Consider the following 25,961-nt stretch of genomic DNA (forward strand, 5'->3'; position numbering starts at 1 on the left):
GAAAAACCTGGTAGTAATCTTTTTTAACTAGTCTTTATTTCTTAATCTGTTATGTTAAATTCAGAGGGACACTAAGATACTAAATGGGTTATTTCAACCAAAAAATGCCTGTACTAATTCAAATACTTAAAAATAGATTGTTGGTGTTTTAAGAATACTTTGTTATCCAAACGGTAAATAAAGGAGTATCACAAATTTGAAATATTTAGTATCTTAAATCTTTTCTCAAAGGAAAATTTTAGTGGCAATTTATAAACATTAAATATCAATAAATATTTAAAAGTAATATTAATGAAATAATTGGAAGTTCAAATATTCAATTGTAAAGCACATGCAAAATAAATCACTCACTATGAATTTTAATGCCAATGAAAACATGGACTAGCACATTACTGACTTCAAACCAGATTCTGGTTATTTACAAATTGATAACCCAGTATTATTAAACTTAAGTAGCTTTTCTACATAACTTCACAATATTTTCATATTAAAAAATCTTAACTAACCAAATAACTTTGGATAATAGCAAAATCATAGCATTAAATATCATTGCCTTTTTTTAATCTATTAGACTATGACAAGATGTAAGAAAAAATGCTTTTATGTAAGAATGTATTTCATTGAAACACATTTTAAATAAAAATGCATACAGGATTTTAAAACACAGAAGCATTCTTCTTAGAAGCCTTAAAAATACTTATTTGCAGGGAAATATCACTCTCAAAGAACATTATATTTTAAAAATCGACAGGATACTTCTTTTAGAACTACTGTTTTTAAAAATATTTTATTTATTATTTGAGGAAAGGTGTACTATTTACTAAAATAGATTTTAAAGGTTTGGGAAAACAGCTTAAAAACAGATTAAAATAATTTTAAAGATTAAAAATTTAATAGTAAATTGTAACATCATGACTAAATCACCAAATTGAGACTAACCATCAGTGTAAATATTCTAAGAGCTGGATAGCATTTTCCAACAGCTAGCTATACTGCTGCTTACTATTATAGAGAGGTGAGAGAAAAGAGGAGCAAAAAGAAATATACCCAATTAGTTCCTTCTTGTATTTACATGCAGCCCTGTAACACACTTCTTTTTTGCTATCAGCAAATTTTCCTTGCTAAAATCATCTCAAATACCACTCCTTTTTTTTACACTGTGAGTTCTGAGAAATAAGCTACAGTTTAGAAACCTCAAATGATGCTGCAAGATAACTGAGAGAAAAATGAGTAAACTAAGCAATTACCATGATATAGATAAAAAGATCGGTATTATTTTTTAAATCTCTTTAGTTATCTTTTTGGCTTCCTAAAAAACTGCATGGATGTAAAATAAGGTATAGTTATTCAAAACAAATATTTTAATGCATAAAACACAGGAATTAAATAAGGGGCACATTTCAATAAATACTTCACATAACCTTTGATATCTTATGTATTTTGAGATTCATTTCAACTCTGTAACTAACATAGGGAAGTCACATGACTTACACAATGAGAAAGAAAGAACAGTTTTCTTTCCTTTCCTTTCTACAGGAAGAAACAAAAGCGCGGTATTAGCTATCCAAGGCCAATGGGTGGGGCTTGCCAGCCAAAAAGCTGGAATGGATTGAGGTTAATCTTAATGGACGCCCACTCTAACCTTCTGAAAGCATCAAAAATGTGAAGACTGCAACCAGCACGTGCGTAAAATAACACATATTTAATGTAAATTAGGTTTTTACAACTAGAAAATTCTACAGATATTGAAAAGTAATTCAGTTTATAAACAACGGTGCTGTTTTGTTGGGCTAAAATCACCTAACTATGATTCCCTACACAGATATACACACCATCCCCCCACTGACACACAGATACTTCACAAGCTTCTTGAATAAATAGGAGTATCCAGTGTCCAGGGTGATGGGTGGTCCTGAGGGCTTGAACCAGAGCTGTATACTTTTAAGGGATGCTGAGATAAGAACAAAGTGTTTTGTGTTTGTTTAAACCTGGGTCTATATTTAAAGTCTTTACACCATTATTGATACAGTTCATAAACTTGTGCTATAATTGATTCAGGCAAATTTTAAGTGTCAGCATACATGCTAGAAATTAAGCACTTCAAATCAAAATACTTTGGGGCTTTTTACAGATCTAATTCAAATTAACTAATTTAATTTACTTAACAGTAATTACTACATTTCAAGGATGTTAAATCTCAACCTGAGGTATAAAATTATATATCATACTTTCACTACCAAGAGGATACTTTACTGGTGTCTAATGAAATAGCATGCATTTAAACAAAATTATGTACATCAAATAAGCTGTAATGCCATGAAAAACTTCAAAAAAAAGTGAAATTAACCCATGTGGATTCACAATCAAGCATCAACTATTAGGCTTATTTTCATTCTCCAGACTTTATTATAAGTCTAATATAAAGAGATTTTTTGCAGAGCAGAAAGGCAGGATTTACAAGTGGCCCAAGGAAAAGATAAGCAATGAATAGTTCTGACCCTGGCTTCTCTGGCTTGATCAAGTGGGTCTGCAATCTGAGCCAAAGGGCGCAAATTCCTCCCCATTCAAAATTCTTCAATGGCATGGGGGAGGAAACAGTGAAAGGGGCAAACATGCAAATCCAACTGTCCTGAGATTTAGTATTCAACTAAAATTTTTAATTAGAGAGCTAAAAAATAATAATAAAAATTGAGGTCAAGACTGTGATTATGTTTCTGACTCATAGTTTAACCAATCCTAAAAAGAGAAGCTTTTTGGTTTTTTTTGTTAAAATTGAAAAAGATTTATTCATTTATCTTTTTAAATGTATGGCTTATTTTTAACTGTGTTACGTACACGTCTCTAGTATCATTTAATCTATTTAAAGGAGTTGCTGAAAAGTGGAATTAGTTTCCAAGCACCAGTGTTGCCATATTGTAAGCAAAATGATGTGTTATAAAAATCTGAGCTTCGGAGAAAAGTTGATGGAATTCATTCCAAGCTTTACAACACATCAATGTATTTAAGTATTTAAATCTATTTAAGTATTTAAAGTGATAGATATAACCTGTGTTGTCAGACTTCTGTTACAGACTGAATTAAAGATAATTCATTTGAAAGAAAACATGCTAAGATAAAAAAAATTTAGAAATTATAGTAGCTAGGAACATCCCAGTCTCTATCAATAATGACTTAGGAAATTGCTTACAAAGCTTTAGAAATGTTCATGAACAGATAAAGGCCAAAGTACAATTAACTTGAAATTTACAAGGAATATTTATATAATATAGAATAAAACAATAAATATTTTAGCTATTAGCAAACATACAAGATTTTAAAATAGAAGCTGCCTTTAAGGTTAACAAAGGTAATAAATTTCAGTGGGGTTTGATTTTTAAATGTCTTATAACAAAAACTGGTAAAAATTAAGCATATTATTAATAGCACAATACAATAACCTGATTCTCAGCAATACTAAAAATAGTTTAGTTTCTATACATGAAATCTGAAAACTATATAAGACTTATGAGAATGAGAATGATTGTGAGAAATCATTGCATTTAGTTCAGAAGGTTAAAAACAAACATTATTTTTTTCATCATAATTATCCCCAAACTACTGGTAGAGGAGCACAATTAAACTTTGTAAAAAGAAAGTGAATAGTACATGGGAAAATGAGTCTCTACTCCATACCATGTATGAAAAGAACATGAATTAATTGGAAAAATCTTATTAAGTTTGCTAAAAGAAAGAAAACAGGAAGAACATACAGCAATCTGGAGAGCAAAACTCTTATTAAGTCTTTACACTTAGTATGTGATCAGTTAAAAAAATAGTTGAATAGATAAATTACTGAACCATAAGTTTTTCTTAGAGTAACCATTTTCTTAAAAGTTAATACTTGGATACAGCCATCTTGCTGATTTAAAACTCTAAGAGTATCTATACAAAAACTCAGTTGAGAAAGAAATCCATTAAATTTCTGACAAGAAATATGAATATCAATAAGCTTAACTATGTCCTTTAGGCAAGCAGTTTATGTGTGTGAAAAAGTACCATTAGGATAAATGAAATTAAGATTGAAGATTAGTGAAATGTATACTAATTAATCTTACTTTCACAAGCACAGAAACTACTGGTGGAGAAAAGGTCACTGGCAAGCGGAAATAAACAAAAACAAACAAAGAACATAAAATAAGTGTGGAATGTATTTCATAAAGGATACCGGATTGTTGCTTATAGCTAAAGACACAAAGTTAAAAGAAAACAAGGCAGTTAACTAGTAAATATGACATCGATATCATTCAGGACAACTGAGCCTTTCTTCTCCAAGGATGACTACAAATGGGCACAAGGGATCTTTTTGGGGTGATGAAATGTTCTGTATCATGACGGTGGTGGTAGTTGCACAATGTGTAAAAACTCATCTCATTTTATACTTTGATGAACTGTATTCTATATAAATTATACCGCAATTAAGTTGACAAGGCAAAAAAAACTGACATGAGCTTAGTATCTTTTGAAAATTCTGACAAGGATTTATTTGGTGAAAGTGTTACTAAAAATACAGTGCTTGAAATAAAGATGAAAACTAAACCCGGATCATTAGAATTCTTAAACGATTTTCATGTATGCTACCTCAGTTGACCCTTACCCCACCCCTCAAAACTAGAGACTGAAGTCATTATTGCCACATTTTACCCATGAGAATACTGAAGCTCCTTGGAAGCAACTAGCCAAAAGAAAGAACTCCACCCAAGTGGCACAGCCAAACTCAAGCCTTCCTTTCTGGTATTTTCTCCCTCATTCTACCACATGACATCTCCTTTGTCATAATAACTATGTACAAACACTGCTGAGTCCTTATGATCTGCCCAGCTCTGGGTTTAATGCTTTACATGTGTAATAACATTTAATCCTCATAATAACCCTATACAAAGACCGTATGTTCTTGTCCCCTCTTTTGTAAGATACTGAAACACTGACAAGGTAACTTACTTGCCCTACAAACATAATAAACTGGGACTTGAACACTGATCTATTTGACCAGACTCTATACCACTGTATCTCATGAGGATTAAATAATTATTAATAGAGCAATAGGTATTAAACTATCACAGTAGGTCTACTGAAGACAGTATTTCATATCTGCCCCTTAGCTTACACTGAAGAATATACAAACTGAATATGTATACCTGAATACACAGGTAAAACCTCACGATACAACAAACCATTAGCAGTAAAACAAAAACATCACAAAATTACGTCCAAGTCTTAGTTTATATACTCATGTGTTAAACAATATTAAACCATACTGTATACCACAAAATTATAATAATAAGACTTATAGTTCACTGTCATTAAAATTAAGCTATAATATTATGCAATATATTTTGTCTAATTTGACAGAGAGCACATAAAAGATACCAATTTTTGACCACAAATATATACTACTGAGTTATATATCATATATATAACTAATTTAAGATTTTATCATGGCAAAGACAAGTTTACAGTTTATTTACTCAACAAATACTTGCTAGGCAGTTTATACAGCAGAGCTCTAGTCTTCAAAATCCACCAAAAGTTAGGTATTTTTATTCCAATTTACGGTTGATTATAGAAAGAAATATAAGACTAAAGCTACCAATTACCTATAAAACTTATTTGAGACAGCATTTCTAAACTGTCAAAATTTAGATATAGGAAGGGGGGCAATTATCAGATAATCTTCTAATTCATTGCCAGATAGAAGATAAAATTAATCCTGATGTATCAAAATGCAACATAATGAACACTTCTGTTACTCAACTGATACTCTTCAAAAAGTCATTTTTACATGTACTCCCACTGATCTACAATTTGTTTTTTAACATATTACTGCTATCTATTTTTCTGATTATTAGAAAATGTTATCAAATTATTTTAGAGAATACAAATAATTTGTTTCGTATTGACTGTATGTTACAATGCCATGCTACATACTGAACAAGTTGAACTTCCAAAGGAGAAATTTCTCAATATTAAGTTTCAAACCAAGTCTACAAAATATCATATTTAAGTAAAAATTTTCCAGTTTCATTAGTTAGAAATATCCTTATTTTACTTATTGAGGTTACACTTGGTTTAGAAATAAAAACTATATACATCATATTTTTAACTAGTAAATTTAATTCCCAATACCAGTAAAAGTGCTCAGTTAGGATACACAAAACTATCTGCAATAGTTATGTAATTTCTGAACAGGAAGATAATTCAAATTCAAACCCTTATTAGGGTTCCTTGGTGTCAAAAGCAACAAAATTTACAACAAAGGACCTAGCATGTTGAGGGCAGGTAACAAAACAAGTTTTTAATTTCTTAAGAAACCTAAGAACTCTGAGTTGAGTTAAAAGATAGGTTAAAAGATGTTATGCTACACTTGTAAGTGGCTTGCAACTTACATATTTGTTTAAAAAACAGTTCTTCAATTTATCACCTTCATTTGCTGTGAATGGTCTTTTTAAAAAAGGAGAATCAAAAATAAGAGGGAAATATTTAAGAGTTACAGCAATACTGCTTAAAATGAGGAGCAAAGACAATGTCTTAATTATGTACACAATTCGCATTTCGTGTTTAAACCAAATAAGAATATCACTTTAGAAGTATAAGTGGTCCTGAAAATGGATCACCATTTGAAAACCAGAAGGAAAGTACCCAGTATCTTTTAAAATAATTAAAGCCTTATAAAATTTTTATTTAAATACCTTTAAATGTGACTTTATGATTAAATGACTTTAAAGCATTTCACTTGGGATTCTTCCAAATTGGTCAACTGGGTAATTCATCTTGAAAATTTAGTAGTTTTAGGAACCATTTTCAAAATGTTAACATGCATAACTCACTAACAAATTAGCTATAACTGTTACATGATCACATTTTAAATTTCCAAGATTTTGATCTAAATATATGTATTTTTTTACAGTGACATTTATCAACAGCATCAAGGATAAAAATATGTATTCTGAGTTTGGAAAATGTTTTCATACTAAACTATAACAAAAGTGATATGGCTAATAAATTAATAATTAAACATGAAAAACCCTTAAACATGAGCACATTGTAGTAAATTAACTTTCATAACTGTGTAGCTAATTAATGTTAAACACACTGAGACATGAACTCTGTCCTACGTCAGCTGAGCTGTGTATAATACTTCAATTTTTATATATTTAAATGTTAGCCATCTCCAAATATTTTTATATCCTATATTGTAATAATTACTCTTATTCTATTTCCATTATTCTTTGAAATGTTTTTGAGAAAGTAATAAAAGGAACATAAATATATAAAATCTTTGTAATACAGGCATTTGTATTCTCCAAAAACATCAAACTATAAATCAGAAATAGAAAGCATAAGAAGAAAACACCAATAGTTAAAAGGTAAATAAAGATTCAAAACCAAATTAAAATACTATTGAAGACAACTAAGAGATAATAGCTAAATGATGGTCATTTTTGAAAAAACTTCTTACATAAATTGTTAAGCAAATGAAATATTTGTTAAAAATTCTTTGTATCCTAGTTGAAGGCTAACACTCCCAAATACATAACTATGCAAGAAAATATTATTATGCAAATAAGCTGTAGAGAGGGTAATAAGGAGAATGGATTCTATCCTTCCTCTGGACAAAACAAATTTCAAATAATCATTTTATCTTACTGGTTGAGGTAATGACTTTAAAAATAAATGTAAAAATCTACATAAAGAAAAAGTTACAAAAAAAAGAAAAAGTTATATAAGACAAAACCCACTGCAATGTTGTGAAGTATTTAGCCTCCAACTAATAAAAATAAATGAAAAAAAAAGTTACATAATAACATCAATAGGTAGTTATTGAGTAATATTGCCCTCCTTCATAAAGGATCTAGTATTTAATTACCATGTGATTCATTTAAAAATATCATCACATATTAAGTCCTATTAAAAGATTACAATATTTCAGAAAGTTGTCAGAGACCTTTTTCCAGGTAATTTAAACATGTTATTCTACAATCTAACTGTGGGTGCAAATTTTAAAAAACTTATTGATAATAATAAACTGATAAGAGTATTAATTATTAGCACTTATATAATTTGACATAACCTGAGTAGGAAGCTATACTTCCTACTGTATTAACCATCTATATTCTGTATTACAAATCTGTATTAATCATCTGTATTCTTCTTTCAGTCGAGAGACAAAATTCTGTTTTGCACTGTTTGCTTAAGTAAGAAATTCCTACAAATTTATCCTATTTACAAACTAAATCATTATCAAAAATTTTAAGGAATATCTTAAAACAGAGAGCTATGACAAAATTCACAAATATAACATTTATACCTTTTTGTTAAGTTTTAAAAAATACTGAATGCTATCAATGTTTCACTATTAACATGTGTCAAAATACATCTATTCATTACAAATCCATAAAAATACGATTATTTAAATCACCAGTTAACATCAGGAAGTCCAATGAAGACAGTCATTTTAAACCAATGGTCACACACCATGTTCAAACAACAGTCTCATTATGTTTATCAACAGGTCTGAAGATAGAGAAAGGACAGTACCTAAGTCTTGGGTTTATTTTTCAGGACTTGGTGACATTATCGAAACTAAATCAAAGTTTGACTGTTTCTTGACAATAAATTTTAAACAGAATTATGTAACCAAAAATGTCCAGCTCTATTTTAAGAACACATTCATATATTCTCTTAATTTTTACAGCAACTTAATGCTTTTGATGTGCAGTTCTTTGCAGTCAATATTTGTAAAGGAGAAAAAAATATCCTGGGTGCTTTGGCATGAATAAATTTTTAAATATTATTTTAAAGTAACTAAAATCATTTTTTTAATTTGCCCGAATATGTACTCTTGAAAACATGTTTCAGAATACTTTTCTAAAACTCTAGTAACACATGTACTTCTAAACAGTCCAAAAACTCCATTATTTCATATATTTAAAATAATAATTAGATGACACTGCAGTTAAACATTTAAAATTCTTAATTATCTATGATGCCTTTTCATTACAAAATAATATGTATATAATGGGGAAAATCTAATTTATAATTATACATAAAATCTAGTATGCTTTCAAAAATGCTCATACAGTAAAAATGGCAGCTAAGAAATAATTTTTTAAATGTCTTAAGAACTTTTATGAAATGATCATGAAACACAACCTGATTTTGTGAAGTGATGCTCACATGATACCTGCACACATCATTATTGCCATCAAATTGTTACTTGCAGTTGCTTGGCTGAAATCAGTGGAATCCTGTCTTCCTCAAAATAATTATTCATGAGTTATATGCAATTATATGTTATAAATATAAGACAGAAACCCCTTCACCTAGGCATCAAAGTCAAGAAGAAACAAAACCAGAAACAGTAACAAAGAAACTGATTCAAAATAATTTTCCCTGGAGAAAAATAAATACATTTTAAAACACAAATACTCTAACCATTAAAAAAGGGTCTTAAATATCACTTTTAAATCTTAAATTGAAAGATTATTACTGCCCTGTTTTTTCTCACATCACAAAAATACTAATACTTGAGTTTTACTGACTTTTACATACTTTTTCCTAAGAATATATCCAGACTGTTTTTATGAAAAATACACATAATTTGAGACCTTTTTTTAATAATATACATCATTTTAATACTATTCTTTAGTAAATACATGATGTGTAACAGAAGATTAAAGTAAATCTAATATGAATAATCTATGTTGTACTCTAGAAACTGTTCACTATTTATGTAAAAAAAAACTTTTCCAGCAATACAGCATTTCTTAATTTGGTAGATATAGGAATGCTTATGAACATATAACCATAAAATAGCTTACAACTGGATGACTCATTGTTCTAAACATTAATATCAGTTAATAAAATGTCTAATATTTGAATATATTAAAAGGTAAACACAGAAAACCAAATTATAACAAGGTGTGATAAGACAAAGAAGAAAAGGGCTATTTCTTTTAATTCATCTATAAAACAAATTTATGAGACTGTAAAGAACAATTTAACAACCTAAAGAAGGTTCAAAGGGGGGAAAGCCAGAGTCTGCGAGAAGATGGATTTGTCAGTGATTTCAGTCATTCTCTGTACGGAGGAGAAAAAGCAGAAAATGTGGCTTCATTCTGCCATATAAAATAGGAGGCATAAAATCCAGTAGCCTGTCTGTGGACTTCTATTTATGTATTTAAACCCTGTTTCAATTCACAGATTATGCTGATCCTTCCACATGTAAACAGCCAATAATGATAGCCAGGCCTTTAGGAAAGGAAAACACACCACCCAGCAAGGTCAGGAAGCGACCAGGCACAGGACAACAGATCAAAACAAAATGGTTTCATGTGTTTCTATTGTTTATATACTTAATTTGAAGATGATATTCCTTAGGGAGGAAAGGAGGTTGTAAATTATTACCAGGAACATGCAACGTACTATCAATCAAAACACAATGTTTTTGCAAATACACTAAGTATTTCCTGCATGTATCTATGTTAGTCAACCTGTAGGACTGATATCCATGCATTCAATTCATTTTAACTTAAGATGTCAAGCTAAAATAAACCTCTTTAGTCTTAAATTCCTTTACTTGGAAGAAGTCATTACAGATCATTTATATTTCTCCAACTTCTTTGGATGAAAGAATCAAGCTTGCAAACTTGTAGATACCTTTTTTACTATGAAGAGAAGAGGGAAAGGGGAAGATGCATTCATTTTCTTGTTTCCGGATAAAACTTCAAAAATGAGAAGAAAAGACATCATATTTGGTATTTAAGCATCTTTTAAAATTACAACACAATATAAGTAACGGGGGAAATATGCCCCAAGTAGGCGACTAGTACATTTTAAACACACAAACTCGAGCCGCCACTGGCCACATGTTTTTTTGAGTTCAGTCTCTTAAAGAGACAGTATCCTTGGACCTATGCCCTACACGGAGCACATTTCTAAAATGTTTGATTACCAAAAATCCTCTCCTGCATTTCTTCATATCCATACTAGATCAACAATGTCCGAATTTATTTTACTGTGAAACCAAATTATTTTAACTTGATCTACAAATGACTACAGGCAAATACAAAATAATTGGGGAAGCTACGGTGATTAGAGGCATCTAAAATAAGGGTACCTAGAGATTCTTATAGTAACAAATTGGCAGTTGTTGTTTTTTTTTTTAACCTTAGTATGATCATCGTTTCTTAATTCATTTCCCACTCATTTCCCAGACACAAGCCACATAATGTATTGTAACCAGTAACACCGGAAGCTACACTACGACAATTTCGCTGTGCAAAGAAGAGGGAAAATTAGTCAACCAGCACTCAGAACTGAAATTTCAAAGATTTCATTTTCTGTTTAGGAAAAGACACGCAGGAAAGAGCCCATGCACATACCCTAAAAACTGCAATCACTCGTGATTTTAAAGAAGATTTTGAAGGACACATTATTGTAAGTCAGTTGACAAAACTACCTGTCAGCTCCTCCACAGAGAAAAAGGTAAAGACGGGAAGCAAAAAACAAAACAAAAACAAAAACAAAAAAACCACAGTCTGGCTTACTTGGTGTACAAATACATCGACTGGAATATCCAAGGGGCTTCCCTCTCGGCTTATCATGGAGATGAATCCAAATCCCATTCGCACGTTGAACCACTTGCAGTGGCCAGTTCCGTGCAAAACCTGGGATTCGTCCTCTGCCTGCTCTGGCAGCTTCCCGGGCTCTTCTCCACCACCTTTGCCTGCCCCGCCTGAGTAGAACAGGACAAAAAAGTCAGTTAGTCAGTAGTCCCAAACAGTTCATTCAAAGGGGGGGGTGGGGGTGGGGGAAACCCTGCCTAGGAGTGGGGATCGGGGAGCGGAAATGGGGGGGGGGGGGTTACTAAATGGTTGATTCCTTTTTTCTGCAGAAAATAAATTAAAGGGTTAAAGGGGGAAGCGGAGGAGGGAGGAAGCCACAATGTTCTATCGATCACAACTTCCACGTTTCTGTACATACGTGTACTTTTTCATTTAACTCCGTTTTTCAGCATGCGATACTTTACTTGCATATTGCTGATTTAACACTGATCCCATTTATAAAAAGAAATTTTCAGCGAAACTCTTTCCGGCATGCACGAGGAGGAAAGAAATCATGAAGATGATTAGAACTAGTTAATGCACATGCGGCAGCACTGAATCCAGGGTTATTTGCAATGTGCATTCCCCTCCCCCCCAATAACTTTCAATTAAAGTTGGGGTGGAATGGGGGAGGGGGCAGGTGTATAAAAGTTTTCTCGGGCTCACTAACTGAAACTGCGCTTAATCACACTCAAACAATTCAAACAATAGCCCCCTGAAAGCTTTTCAAGTTGTGAATCAGTGTGGGCGGTACAAAACATTTTTGGAGATCTATAACAATAGGTTGCAGAAAGCCCCACTGCGCGACGGGGGGGTGGGGGTATTGCTCAGTATTGGGGTAAAAAGGGGAAGGGGGGGACGGGCAAAGAAGGGTGGGAGAGGGGGAGGGGGAGAAGGAAGAGAGAAAATCACAGTAAAACAATAGAAAAGAAAATTAACCTTCGGCCATGTTGCCCCACGGGCCCTCTGCTCCAAACTCGTGAGATGAAAACTTTCCCTTTGGAACGGAGTGGTCTTCTGCATCAATCTAACATCTTGATTTTGTGCGATCACAAATTTAGCTCGCATGGTCTAATGTGCTTTCCCTCTTTTGATTTTTTTTCTCTTCTCTCTCCAGTTTCTGGCCCCCTGAGCACACGTGACTTTGTCAATTACATGCTTTCTTGCTACTAATTTCACCTCGGATCCTTAAGGGGCTGGCAAGAGGAAGAGATAACCAATCGCCATTTCATCTATGCTGACATCAAAATAATTTATGAATGAACACAAAAAACTCAAACATGTTATCTTAAAGACAATTTGGGACGCTTCTTTACGATAAATCAGAATGCCGATTTCGTGCTTTTATTTAAACACAATGGAGGGTCCTTGTGAATCGTCGATTTAGAGAAACGGCACAGACATATATGTGCACACGCGTGCCTTACACACAAGCCTGTCTAAATAATCTCATTTAGGGGGGAAAAGCCATTTAAATAAAGCAACCGATGTTATGCTTCCCCCCCCCCCCCCAAGAATTCAACTGATCCGTAACAACAAACCTGTTTAGGATGCAAATTTCACATTTGATTCAATTCTTAGAGGAAAATATGTAATTTACAAAGGATCTAATTGAACCTAATTACACATCCATGAAACTTTATATATTGGTAACCTACACCCACAGTAAGAGAAATGCACACAAGTACCTGATTGTGCCCTGAAATATTTTTCAAATTTAAAATAAAATCCTACCGGAAAAATCGCTATCACCTTCATGCAGTCAAATTGTGTTTAGGTTTACCGTTTCGGAACATTTTGGAGGGGGTTGGTAAGGAATTGTACTTCACAGGTTTCTCCGCCATCTCTTTCCGGGGGAGGAGATGTGATTAATGACTTCCTAAATAACAGCCCAGTTTTCCAGCCTAACATAGAGTGAACCTCAATCAGTGGCGATTGTTCCCCAAGAGCAAGGCGACGTATGTATGGGCAGGGAGGGGGAGGGGAGCGCCAGGCAGGCGAGGTGAAGAGGAGCCAGAGAAAGAGGTGGGGGAGAAACAGCGGGCGAGGGTGGGGGGAGGGGTGAAAAAGAGGGGCCAGTGGGAGGAAAAAGGTAAATTCACATCTTATTGACTGGACCCTGACATTTTAAAAGTGCACTATCAGTGGATACAAGAGTTGAATAAACGAAAATTTAATAACGGATTAGGCTCCTACCGTCCCTTCCACGGCCAGCCCCCCAGCTTCAAAATGCTTATCCTTTTACCTTTCAGATTGTTACAAACGATTGTTGATCACTAGATGCTGACACCAATATTGCCTCCCTCATCGACTACTACAGTAAATACTATAGATCAACTGGAAATGCTTGATTTCCTTTAGAATATAAAATAACACCGGTCTTTGAAACATTTAAACGCACCACCACCCTACCCTTTCCCCCACCCCACCCCCCATTTTCTTAAACAAGCAGTTTACCGAGAAACTGTACAGACACCACTTCCCTTCGGCAAAGCTACCGAGTTTACCCTCCCCCACCAAACCCGCAATCCACCTCCCCTCCAACACACTCCTAACTCTTAGCACTGTTTCACACAAACTAAAACGTAGGGATTCTGAGTCCAAAAGCTTTGGAAAACCCACAGAATCCACCTATTTACACCTCCTCCCCATATTAAACAATGAAATGGACAATTATACTAATTAGTTCAGATCTGAAATAAATGGATGTATATAAATAAATTATTTTCAGCTGTTTGTGGTAAAAGGCTTCAATAGAGACTGATAAATTTGAAAAGATTTTTCGTCTGTTTCTTTTGTTGTTTCTCAAGAAAGGGAGCAAAGCTATCTCGTTTTATTTACTTTGGTGGAGAGGGGGAGATAACCATGTGCCAGCTGGTAGGGAGGAAAGAAAAAGTATAAAAATGCAAATGATTTTGTAAGCATCCCAAAAGCTTGAAGCTCTCAACAACAACAAAAAAATTGCTAACAAAACATTTACTTTGCATTACTTTATTAGAAATCAACTGATTACACTGACCTATAATGAAATAACTTTAACAATGGTACTCCAGGTTAAATGTTTTGAATAACAGGAAATATAAAAATTAGTTTAAATCAATAGTGGGGTTTTAATATTTTAAATGAAAGAATCACTTTTAAAAATCAACATCTGATAACAGAAATAAAATGAAAAGTATTAACACAATTGAGGAAATGTCATTATTTATGTAAAATTATCATAAAATTCACAGGCAGTGTAATTTACTTTTGTCACTGACACACGTCTATGATAAACAATATTTTATCTATGTTTGTTTTTAATCAGAAAATGGCCTAATCAGCATAAACTCAGAAACATGTTGGTGGGTTCTGAATTCTTATTTGTTCAATGTGATGAAATTCAAACCTATAAATACATAGATGAAGAGTGGGAAATACCATAAGTGAACCACATTTGGATGATATGGGTTATGAGATTCAGTTTTGCTGGAATGGGGGCCTCCAGTATTAGTGGAATTAAGGTAGGGTTCACTGGACTGGTCACTGGTGTCAGAGGTTATCGACTCATTCATTTCCTGAGAGGGACATCGGCCTTTCAAGTCTTGTAGAAAGCTTTTTCCAACCGGGAACTTTGAGAAATCCTCTAACATTCATTCACAGAGAATTTAAGGCAAATGCATTTACATACCTGGTTGGAGGGAGGGGGAGTGCGGAGAGTAAAAGAAGGGAGACGAGGGGAGAGGGAAGGAAGGAGAAACGGGGAAGGGAATGGGTAGGGAGGGAAGAGAAAGGAGACAGTGACAGAGAAAATACCAGTTTCCATTTCAGGGATATGGCACTGTCTTTGAAAATAGACTCATCTTTTCCTGCTCCTTGCCCTCAATCTTTTGAGCCTAAGATCCTTGTTTAAAACTAACCATAATCTTTTTAAGCTCATAGAGTTCTTCTTTCACCTAAAATGGTCCCTTGAATCTCCTAGAACGCTTTCCAATTTGTCACCTTCCTGAAGTCTTCTGGTTTTAATTTTTTTCTCATTTCCTACTTGTTTTTAGTGCCAGAAAGACCTGTGCTTGACTCAAAACGCATGTTTTATACTCGTGGAAGCCAAATGTTTCAGTAGCTTGATTTATCATACTTCTTTCAAAATGTCTTTAAAATGAGTTCAAGTAGCTACAAAGAATCCCCAACACACTGGGGGTAAAAAAAAAAAAAAAAAATCAAGGAAATAACCTATTAAATGCCCGTTGGTTATCACAATCTAAAATTTCTACAGTTAAGAAACGAAATACACCATTTTTTCTTCCTTTTAAAAATTCCAACAGTACAATGCAAGCAGCCGAAAAAGGTCCCAGAGCCCACCGTTGTTGTTTTCAAGTAAAAGCAATGAGTGACTTCTACACAGCTGAAACAATGCTTCGGTTCTTCTTAAAACTAGGAGGAGGGGCTGCGGCACCGCGGCGAGCGGCTCCACCCGTGCTCCCCTCCCGGCGGATGGGCCGGGGTCTGCAGCCTGCTCTGCCCTCGCCCCGCCGAGCTTCACGCGCAGCCCCGCGCCCCAAGCTCGCCGAGACCCCCAGGTCAGCGGCTCTGCCCCTTCCCTCCACCGCCCGCCCTTGCCACTTCCTCTCCCCTTTCTCTCCGGTCACCTCTTTCTTTATTCACCACATCACCACCTCAGTTATAGAAGTTTAGCCCTTCCAAAGAAGCCTGAGGGTTTTTCACTAGTTAGGGTACTTTCACATTAGTCATTTTGTCCCAACCAAATGAACACCGAACAAAAGGAACCCTTGCCTCCACTGGGATGGAGGCGACGTTTGGCACAATCTGCTACCTTCACTGCATTTCCAGACATATATCATTTATAATCTGATCTCTTCATCTGTGATATGTCAAAGTCTCCGCAATTAGAAAAGTGAAGTCGGGGGGCGGTTATCAGAAGAAGCCAAGAAAAGGAGCACCCCACCCCCTACTCCCCGACCAGGCCGTGCCTAAAATGGAGCGGTCTTCAGACCCCTGGCGCCGCCGTCCTTTCGGGAAGCCACGAAAACGTCGCCGTGCGCCTTTGGAGGGTCAAGGAAAGCCGTCTGTGGGGAAGCCGGCGGGGGGCAGAGGGAGTGGAGGGCGACCAGGGGCGATTTTAGGGAACCCCTTCTCTGCCCGCGGCGTGAGGTTTCCCGCCCAAAAGCTGCGGACCCGCACGTCGGGCAAGCTGTTGCCGATCCCTCCCACTGCGTTTCAGTAAACTCCTTTACTGGCAAGTAACTTTCTTGAAATTCTTACAATACGGAGTCAAATGAAAGGAGAGCCTCTGCTGTTGATCTTACAACAGAGGCACTTTAGAACATGGGGGCTATTTGTTTTTTTTTCCAAAGAGCACAATTCCGTTCTCATTTAATTTCCTTATCTAAAAGCAAAATGCTCTGTCTTAACACAATTGTTCCGATTTGGTAATTTTTACACAGCTATAGAAACCTCTGAAAATTCTTCCTTAAATATTTTAACCTATTTCCCCAGGTATAATTAAATAAAATTATGGAAATACAGAAAACGATAGCATTTTAAGTTTTCCAAATTGCCTCTTTAGTTCAAGCATTACAATGCTTGAAAACAAGCATTTGCAAACGTTTTCTTCATTTTGGTTAGTTAAGTATTTAGAACAACAAAATTATTTCAGAAAGGGGATATTACTTTAACCCCATCATTTTGTAAAAGTTTTATTTTTTAAAACGAATAGCAAAAAAATCAGTTAACATACTTCAATTAAAACAAAAAAATAAAAATTTTATTATCACTCCTCCCAAATATTTTCTGAATTGTCCTAAACAAACACTTGGCTATGTAATTTTAATTATGACAGCAATATGTTAGAGAAATCATTTAGTAATAAGCATTTAGTTATTATACCTTGCCCAGAATAGCACAAAATGAAGGTTGTGTTTTATTTCAAAAAATGAGTCCCATGTTTTTCACCTGTACTACTTGAACAGGTATGCCTCATAACTTAAAAGATCTTTTTGCAATAAACATTGAGTCTACAGAAATGACAGTAAATAATGTAAGCATACAATTTTCCCCCTCTGAAAGCAATGAATGAAAGTTTATTCTTTAAAACTTAATCTCATCAAAACAAATAACTAAGAGTAGGGGCTGTTTCCTAGGTATTTCCTTTAATATCTTCATTTTCAGTTTATTTAGGGGAAAAGGATAGGTAGGAGGAAAATGGAAAGGGAAAAAACAGTACAGGAGTAAAAGATGAGGCAAATGAGAAGAAGTCTTCGGCTTTAAAGATGTCTGTGTGAGAGGAAAACCTGTGGAGAAAAAGCATCCAGCTACAAACTGGAGGCCAGAGTTCTGGTCCCATTTGATGACCTTGTGACCTCGGATCATTAAGCTTCTCCGGCCCTCAGTTTCTTTACCTGCAAAGTGAGGACCCTGCAGCAGCTGATATTCAAGTTTTAGGCATAAATGTAATCTCTGACAATAATCTTTCTTTTGGGGAAAGTGCAACCTCTCCCTGGCCAACCCCTTTTTAATCACAAGGAAACACAGACATGAAACTTTATTGCACTCACTTAACACATTGGTGTTTACATTACTTCCAGCAGAAGAGAAAAAGGCCTCTGGACTGCCTCCAGTTTGCCCCCAGAGGAAAACCACAATCGACAGTAAGGGGAAACTAGTTGGTAAATTAATATATTGTAGCAACTTTTCAGAATCTTCTTTTTCATGGTACTCTTTAGAGCATCACCTCTATGTCAAAGGATTCAGTCTAGAAAAAAAGTAAAGTGCTGTCAAAAGACAATGCCAATCAGTGGTCTCCTCACTAAACCTTTCGATCCCTACTGCTTTCCTCTCTCTACCTACAATCCTGTATTTGATAAGCTTAATACTAGAATAATATCTTTTTATTTGTACTTAAAAATGCTCATGAACTCTGTCATCTTATAGCTTTTAAGAGTTTTGATAGCATTAGTCAAGAGAAGAGCCAAGACATTAAATCCACAAGAGCAGAAGCCAGAATAATATATTATCACATGCATGAGTGCTCAGGGGCTCAGTGGGTCCAACTCTTTGCAACCCCATGGACTGCAGCCCGCCAGGCTCCTCTGTCCATGGAATTTTCCAGGCAAGAAAATTGGGTTGCCATTTCCTCCTCCAGGGGATCTTTCCCACCCAGGGATTGAACCCCCATCTCCTGTGTCTTCTGCATGGCAGGTAGATTGTTTACTGCTGAGCCAAGAGGGAAGCCTGGCAATACACTGTTACTAATAAAACCATTTGGAAAGAGGAGTGCTGTCAGTTTTCAGTTAGTTTCACTAATACAAGAGAATATACATCAAAAACCTAGGTTTTAAAGTACACCTAAACAAATGAAAGGATATCTATTTTTGAAGTGTAGGTTTAAGATGTTAAAAGTTCACGTGACTCATTTTGTATTAATAGTATGTTATTTGCTTAGACATGTCCACTCTTCACAACTCCATGGGCTGTAGCCCGCCAGGCTCCTCTGTACAAGGAATTCTCCAGGCAAGAATACTGGAGTGGGTAGCCAGTCCCTTCTCCAGGGGAATCTTCCTAACCCAGGGATCAAATCAGGTATCCTGCATTGCAGGAGGAATCTTTACTATCTGAGCCTCCATGGAAGCCTATTAATAATATAACGAGCAACTAATTTGATACAAACTGGTGAAGAGCAAAATAAATGGGACTTTCCTAGATTAGGAAAATTCTCTAATTTCCTGAAAAAATGTCTAATATATCGCACTATTTATCTTACAGTAAATTATTTAAAAACAGCAGCAAGTCTCTCTCGTTAATTTAACAAATACTTGTGAGTGCCTCTTTTCAAAATGAACTTACAAAAGGACTTACAAAAATGAACAAGCCACAACTACTTTTTATTCAGATCCATAAGCATTTAAATATTATCTATTTTGCCTGAGACAGGGAAAAAGGAATCACAAAATTCAATACTGCTAAAATTAGGAGGAAAAAGAGTTAATTAGAAGATTTCACCCTTGCAATTCTGGTGGGAGTACCAGTTTATAAATGAAGCAATCCGGAGTACAGTAGAATATGTGGTACCCATCTTGCCACAGTGGAGAATTTCTGAGAGCTGTCACATTTTCTCATATGCCTCCAGTGATCTTTTTTAATAAATGTTAGTTAAGTAAAAATGTAATTGAAAAAAAGACTAACCTGGGGCTGATGAAACCTGGTTGAATGACCTCATTGTCTTCTGAAGAACCTAAAATCAGAGAGCTCAAATCAGTACTACATTAATTGCTCATTTAATTGACTCTTCTTCAGCTTAATGGCTCATTAGAAAGCAGTAAAATGCTTAGGTTTTGACTCTGTGAAGTGACCTGTAAACTTTTTTTTTTTTTTTTTACAATTTAAGACTCACCTAGCAAAATTAGATAACCAATTGGCATAAACTTGCCTTTCATTCCAATTCAAGGACAGTAGTTTAAAAACCGTTCTAAAACCTATTAAGATGTAGTCAATCTCGAGATTTCAGAAACGATGCAGTTTAAAAATTTTGTAATATTTAATTTTACATTGCAATTCAAGAATCCCATTCTTTTTTAACCACAGTTAACAATGAACCCAACCCACAATATTGTGTTCTTTGATGAACTTATTTGACTATTCTCTTCAGGCATCTTTTAGAAGATAAATCATGAGACTCTAATTGTGATACTACACCACTGATCCTGGGTCTATTACATATAAATACTTAGGGAGAAAAAATTAACTTTAATGGTGGTAAATTTAATCACTGAATAAATTTAACTAAAGGAATCTAATGTGCATTAACACAGATTTTATAAAGAAAAAACAGTTCTTTTTTTAAAATGAGTAAGTAATGATTTTCAAATATATCCACTGGCAGATGTCACAGTACAGTAAAACTTGCAATAAAGAGGTCGCCCAGTAATAAAATACAGCAATTGCAACTAAAACTCCTGATGACCACTGAATTATCATTTTTATCTTCAGGTCAGAGTTATTATGGCTTGCAAAATAGATTGGTTTGAACATGCATCCACTCACCTGCTACTACCAGGATGTCATTCCCCTCTTAACTAAGTTTTACACTCTTTATCTACTAAATCAATTCACAAAAAAATAAATCATTATGTGTAAATTCTCAAGTCACAATCTCAGTTTTTTCTCAAAGCAAAATGGAGGTTTTTCCAAATTCAGAGTTCTACTAAATGTTGACCCAAGATTTTTCTTACAAAGGATGACAACTCCACTAAGATTTGAAAAGAATAGAGGAAGAATGTGAACAAAAGGCACGTGAACCTCTGTACATTCAATCCTTCAGTTATCCTCTGTTTACAACCAAAATACAGAAATGACAGATCCTAATGTTAACAAAATTCATTATCAAAACTTACTGAAGTACTTTTCCTTTACATTGAGCCTATATTAATTTTGCACATTTGGTTTATGTGAGGGTGTATTTAAATATTACACATAAATTTCAGCAAAACGTAGCTCATATTTTTCTAATAGCCCACAGCCCAGGCTTAATTTTCTCTGCTTATATTTACAAAAAAAGTTCAAAATAACATATTCAAAAGCTGTGGAAAAAACATAGAAAGTGTTTGCAAAAATTATTTTTTCAAATAATTCAGGTGCAAAATTACCATAAATGATGGATCTAATAAACGAAACATCAAATGGTGTAAGAATTAGCTAAACAACATTATTCAATTTTAAGATTTCTAACTAAGAGCTCTCTGGGTTGAATGAAATCCAGTCACTCTGAATGATAAAGATGTTCAGATTTTTCACTATCCAAACTTACATGTGATGTTTTCAGTTATTGATAGTTTTAATGTTATCATCCTTTTCAAAGGAAAAGGTGGAATTATTTCACAGATATCAATATATTCCAAGGATGTTAAATAATGATTTAAAAATTTTCAAAAACAAAGGAGTTGGAAGAGAAAGAAGAATTGTTTAAATACGAACATGAAAATCTATCTATATGAACAACTATGATAAGAATGATAGATTAATGTTATATAAAATATTCATAATATTAAATGTTCATATTCTTACTATAGGTGACTATTTTTTGAAAAGAAATAATAATGATAAATAATGAAAATAATTCTTGGCAATGAAATATTCCCAAAACAGCTTTTTTATAATTTTATACATAGGCATTTTTATTTATTATAATGCATTTATCTGCCCTTTCACTAGAATATCCCTGATTATCATTTAAATCTCCATTTAGCCCTCTTTTCCTTACTGTTCAGTACAATGCCTCTACCATTCAGCACTGTACTGAAGTTAACTGGAACTGCTCATGAAGGTGATGTTGGCTCTCCCAACTTAACTCCATGCTCTATGGTGGGAAGGAGAGTGTATATTTAGCTCATCATTGTAATCCTAACATTCTTTAGTGTTTAACACATTTTTTTTAAATGAATCAATGACAATGAACTTCTGAACCTGGGTTGACTATCTCTCGGATGCCTTTTATGAATTAAATGGACATATAAACAAATTTTTCTTAAAAACTATCTTTTCTTCAAGAGGATGTGATACACAATCATTTGACTATTGCAAATATAAAATATGTACATATAAAGTAACTTTATTAAAATAATTTTATTTTAAATATACTATAGACTTACCAAATATAAAATTGCCTAATTTAACACCCTTCATTACAAACACTTGATTTCATATTTCCTCCTAGCAAAATATGTAAAATAATATTCTCAAGTACATTATATATTGTTGTTAATCTACTATTGTAACTATTCAATGTAAAGGAAAACAATTACTACTATGCATTATATACTAAAATTTATTTAAACTGACAAGCTGTTAAGCCCAGAGAATTAATAATAAACAAAATACTGCTACATATTATTGAGAACTTTATTTAAATTCAATTTACATCATGTTAGGTTTTACTTCTAATATTAATAAAATGCAACAGTAACTTCAGTTTGGCAAAGAATGGTTTAGTAATCAAGAATATTCACCATAATAAAAGCAAATTTATTTCATTATTCTCATCACCATAATTTCTCAACATCTACAAAAAGTTAACAAACTTTTGTTTCTTATCATTAGTATTTTCAAAATAATGTAAGCATAAAGTACATTATAGTTTGCTAAATATTCACTTCATGCATGGCTTATAAAAAATTACAGTCTATTTACAGTATGTCTCTATCTTTGTAAAGCAAAGTAGGCAGAAATGTGACTTTCCTTGCTTAGAAGAACAGTTAGTTGGGGGTAAAGTTTTTAAATGATTATTTAAAATCACACAGCAAACCTAGCACAAACACCAGAGTGAACACAGTACAAAATCAGAGTAAAACCTAAAGCACAGTATCTATTTACACTTACTGTAACTTAAGTATAGCACATACACATATGAAACAAAATGTTAGATGTGGAAGTTCAACGCTGACATGAATGTGTGCACTTCATGAAAAATATTTTCTTAAACTGTCCTGTAAAGGAATGTTTCCTGTGAAGGAATGTTTCATAGCTAGGAAATGTTTCAGTGTAATTATATTTTTACAAATTAGTCAACAGACTAAATTCAAATGCCACATAAGCAAAATCAGGGTAAATTATTGTGTAATTTAACTCAACATCCTACTGTAACTTCAGAAAAAACGGAAAATGCTACACCTTCAATTATACAGATACATAAAATTTAAATAAATAACCTATTTGAAACTGAAGTTAAGACAAATATTTACTTGTGACTTTATGTAATTGTTTTCCTGTTAAAACAGGAAACCTCATTGAACTATTTTGAGATTATCTTTAGAGAATGGAAAAAAATCAATATTACTTTAGAAAACATTTCAAAATTACATTTCTTATATTTATGAAGCAAAAACTACTTTTTATAATATATTTAAAAAACAGTTAACCTTAAAGGCCAGTACTTATCATACTGCTACTCAATTGGAGATGAATTTAACTTTCTTGACCATTTTACATATTGAAATTTTATTGATTTCACATAAAATATGGGCAGCTCTAGTCTTCTCTGCAACTACTGTAGTGAAAGATAATATATTCTAGAAAATAAAAATTTTCAAAGGGTAATCATTTAAGTCAACTGGCACATTGTCAAGATTGTTTAAAGGTACCAACCATAGCACAAATAATAATTGGTAAACACAATTCTTCAGCTTAAATGTGAATGTTGTAACACAACTAAGCCATGGCACAGTTGGGTTTGCTAATGCAAATAGTTTATATTTTCTACCATATCAAACAACAGTTTTATATAATAAAGCTCACAGCTGAGTCATTTGTTGAGGTCATATTGAATAGGAGGAAAAAATTAGTGGTTTCAAATTTATTTATTTATTTTTTGTGTGTGTGGTTTTAAATTTAAAAAGAGTCAAAATAATGGCAGAAGTCCCATCTTAAAAGAAGTTGCTCACATATATTTTGAAGGCTTACCATAACTTTAAGACAAAAACTTTAAAATAGCTTCATTTTTTTTTTGGGGGGGGGGAAGGTAAGAAGTGGATTTCTTTAGAGAAACATACTTCACAGTGTGGGCATCTCAGAAGGCTAGAGCAGCCCCAGGGTATGGGGCTGTCAGTTTTTATAGGAGTGGGTAATTTCAAGGGCTAATGAGAGGGAGGAGTATTCCAGCTAGGGGAGCTTCTTGATATGATAAACAAAAATGATTCTAAGTAAACCTGAATATTTCTATATAAGTACAATATTAACAACAAAATTTTATTTGATATAATTTTAAGTTTTGATATAAATTAATGATTAAAAATTTATATCATGAGATTAAATGAAAATTTTTAGTGCACTTGAAATAGTTTCAATAAACACTTTATAAAGATCAAGAGATGTTTTAGAGGCTGCTCACTTTTACATCACAGCCAGTGACCAAATAGTGTAATAAATGTAATTTTTTTTTAAATCAGGATTTTAACTAGCAAAGGAGATTATACCAAAACCTAACACAAAAAAGACAAAACATAATTTACACATGTCTTCTAAAATTTTTAATCTAAGAAAAGTAAATTTTGTTTTTAACTTATACAGTATAAATTATTTAGCTGAAATGTTTTTGTAGTGCCTGAAAGAAATGTTACACAGAAGAACTGTTTGAAAAATATAAATGTAGTATTTTGACTCTTACATTCCCCAATAAGAAATATTGATTTGCAAATTTATAAAATATTTAAAACATGTTTTCCCACCAATAGAACTGGCCATTCAATGCTAAGTCCTTTTTCCTGTATAATTAAGCTTTTGTTCAGCCATGAAAAAACTAGAAACTGATTGCTTGAAATGAGCTGCATGCCCTTTGTCCTGGTTTGTCACCTTTGACCCTTAATTTGATGATCCTGCATGTCAACCCATTCTATTTTTAGGAAAATAATGTCAAAGTTCTATGCCTAAAATAGTACTTTTTACTGAAAAATTAAGCACATTACAACATTCCTTTCAGGTAACTTCTACAATGGTTTCATATCTGTGTTCATTTCACACAATACAGAACACAATAATATTGTTAGGGGTGACAACCTGGTGTTTACCTTGCTTCAAACAACAGAAAATTCCCACAAAATGCTAAGTCAAGATTACTATAATTTCAAATTTATATTTTTCTCTTTATTTAAAAATGCATATATTATTATTATTTCTAGTAGAACTTATTTCATGAGTCATTTAATTTTATTATTTTGGTAACCACATGTTTTGATATTGGTTTTCACAGTGCCACTTTGACAGTGATATGAACCCAAGTCAAAAATTGCAAATATCAAATTCATACTGAAGTTTACAGTGGTGTTCCTTAGAATTGTACAGTTTTTGAGAAAACTCACTGGTCTCTTAAATTGGTTTTAAAATCTTGTCTTCATCTGTAAGTGGCAACTTGCAAAGAAAGAGAAAACCTCTAGCACTGATCCCATTGATTTTACTGACATTACCCAAAATCAATGTTATATTAATCTACTTCAGAGATGAAATTTCTCTATCATAATTTTTGGTTGATTTTAATATTACCAAATTTCATCTGGGTAAAAAGAATATACAAAAAATTATATATATTTCATATATATATGAAATACAGTGATGATGCTATTTGAACATCTACACAATTTCTGTGTGCAGTTTTCAATCAGATTTAGCAATGGCCAACATGGCTGTCTTGGTTCAGCACTATGGTCAGCGACTTCATAGAGAGTCACTGTCAGAAATCCAACACAGTGTCCACGTATATACTGGGTAAGTTTCTCAAACCAATATGATTCTATACTCCATATATTCCTAGATATGATCATATAGATCAATTTTAAG

The 25,961-nt window shown here is 33.4% G+C and overlaps 1 protein-coding gene across 2 annotated transcripts in view; it reads right to left on the reverse strand.

Annotated features, from left to right (window-relative positions):
* LIN28B (lin-28 homolog B) overlaps positions 1-25,961 on the reverse strand; it is a 128,643-nt gene that overhangs the window by 99,919 nt on the left and 2,763 nt on the right. The window contains exons 2-3 of one of the 2 annotated variants that reach the window (XM_043890260.1): positions 19,824-19,872; positions 11,586-11,773 (exon numbers count right to left, since the gene is read on the reverse strand). In XM_043890260.1, the coding sequence (XP_043746195.1) occupies positions 11,586-11,773; positions 19,824-19,857 (222 nt within the window). In that variant the 5' untranslated portion in view covers positions 19,858-19,872. Of the gene's footprint in view, positions 1-11,585; positions 11,774-12,581; positions 12,592-19,823; positions 19,873-25,961 lie in introns of those variants that run through there. The other variant, XM_043890261.1, reaches the window with a different exon arrangement.

This window comes from Cervus elaphus, chromosome 28 (assembly GCF_910594005.1).
Source record: "Cervus elaphus chromosome 28, mCerEla1.1, whole genome shotgun sequence".
NCBI lineage: Eukaryota > Metazoa > Chordata > Mammalia > Artiodactyla > Cervidae > Cervus > Cervus elaphus.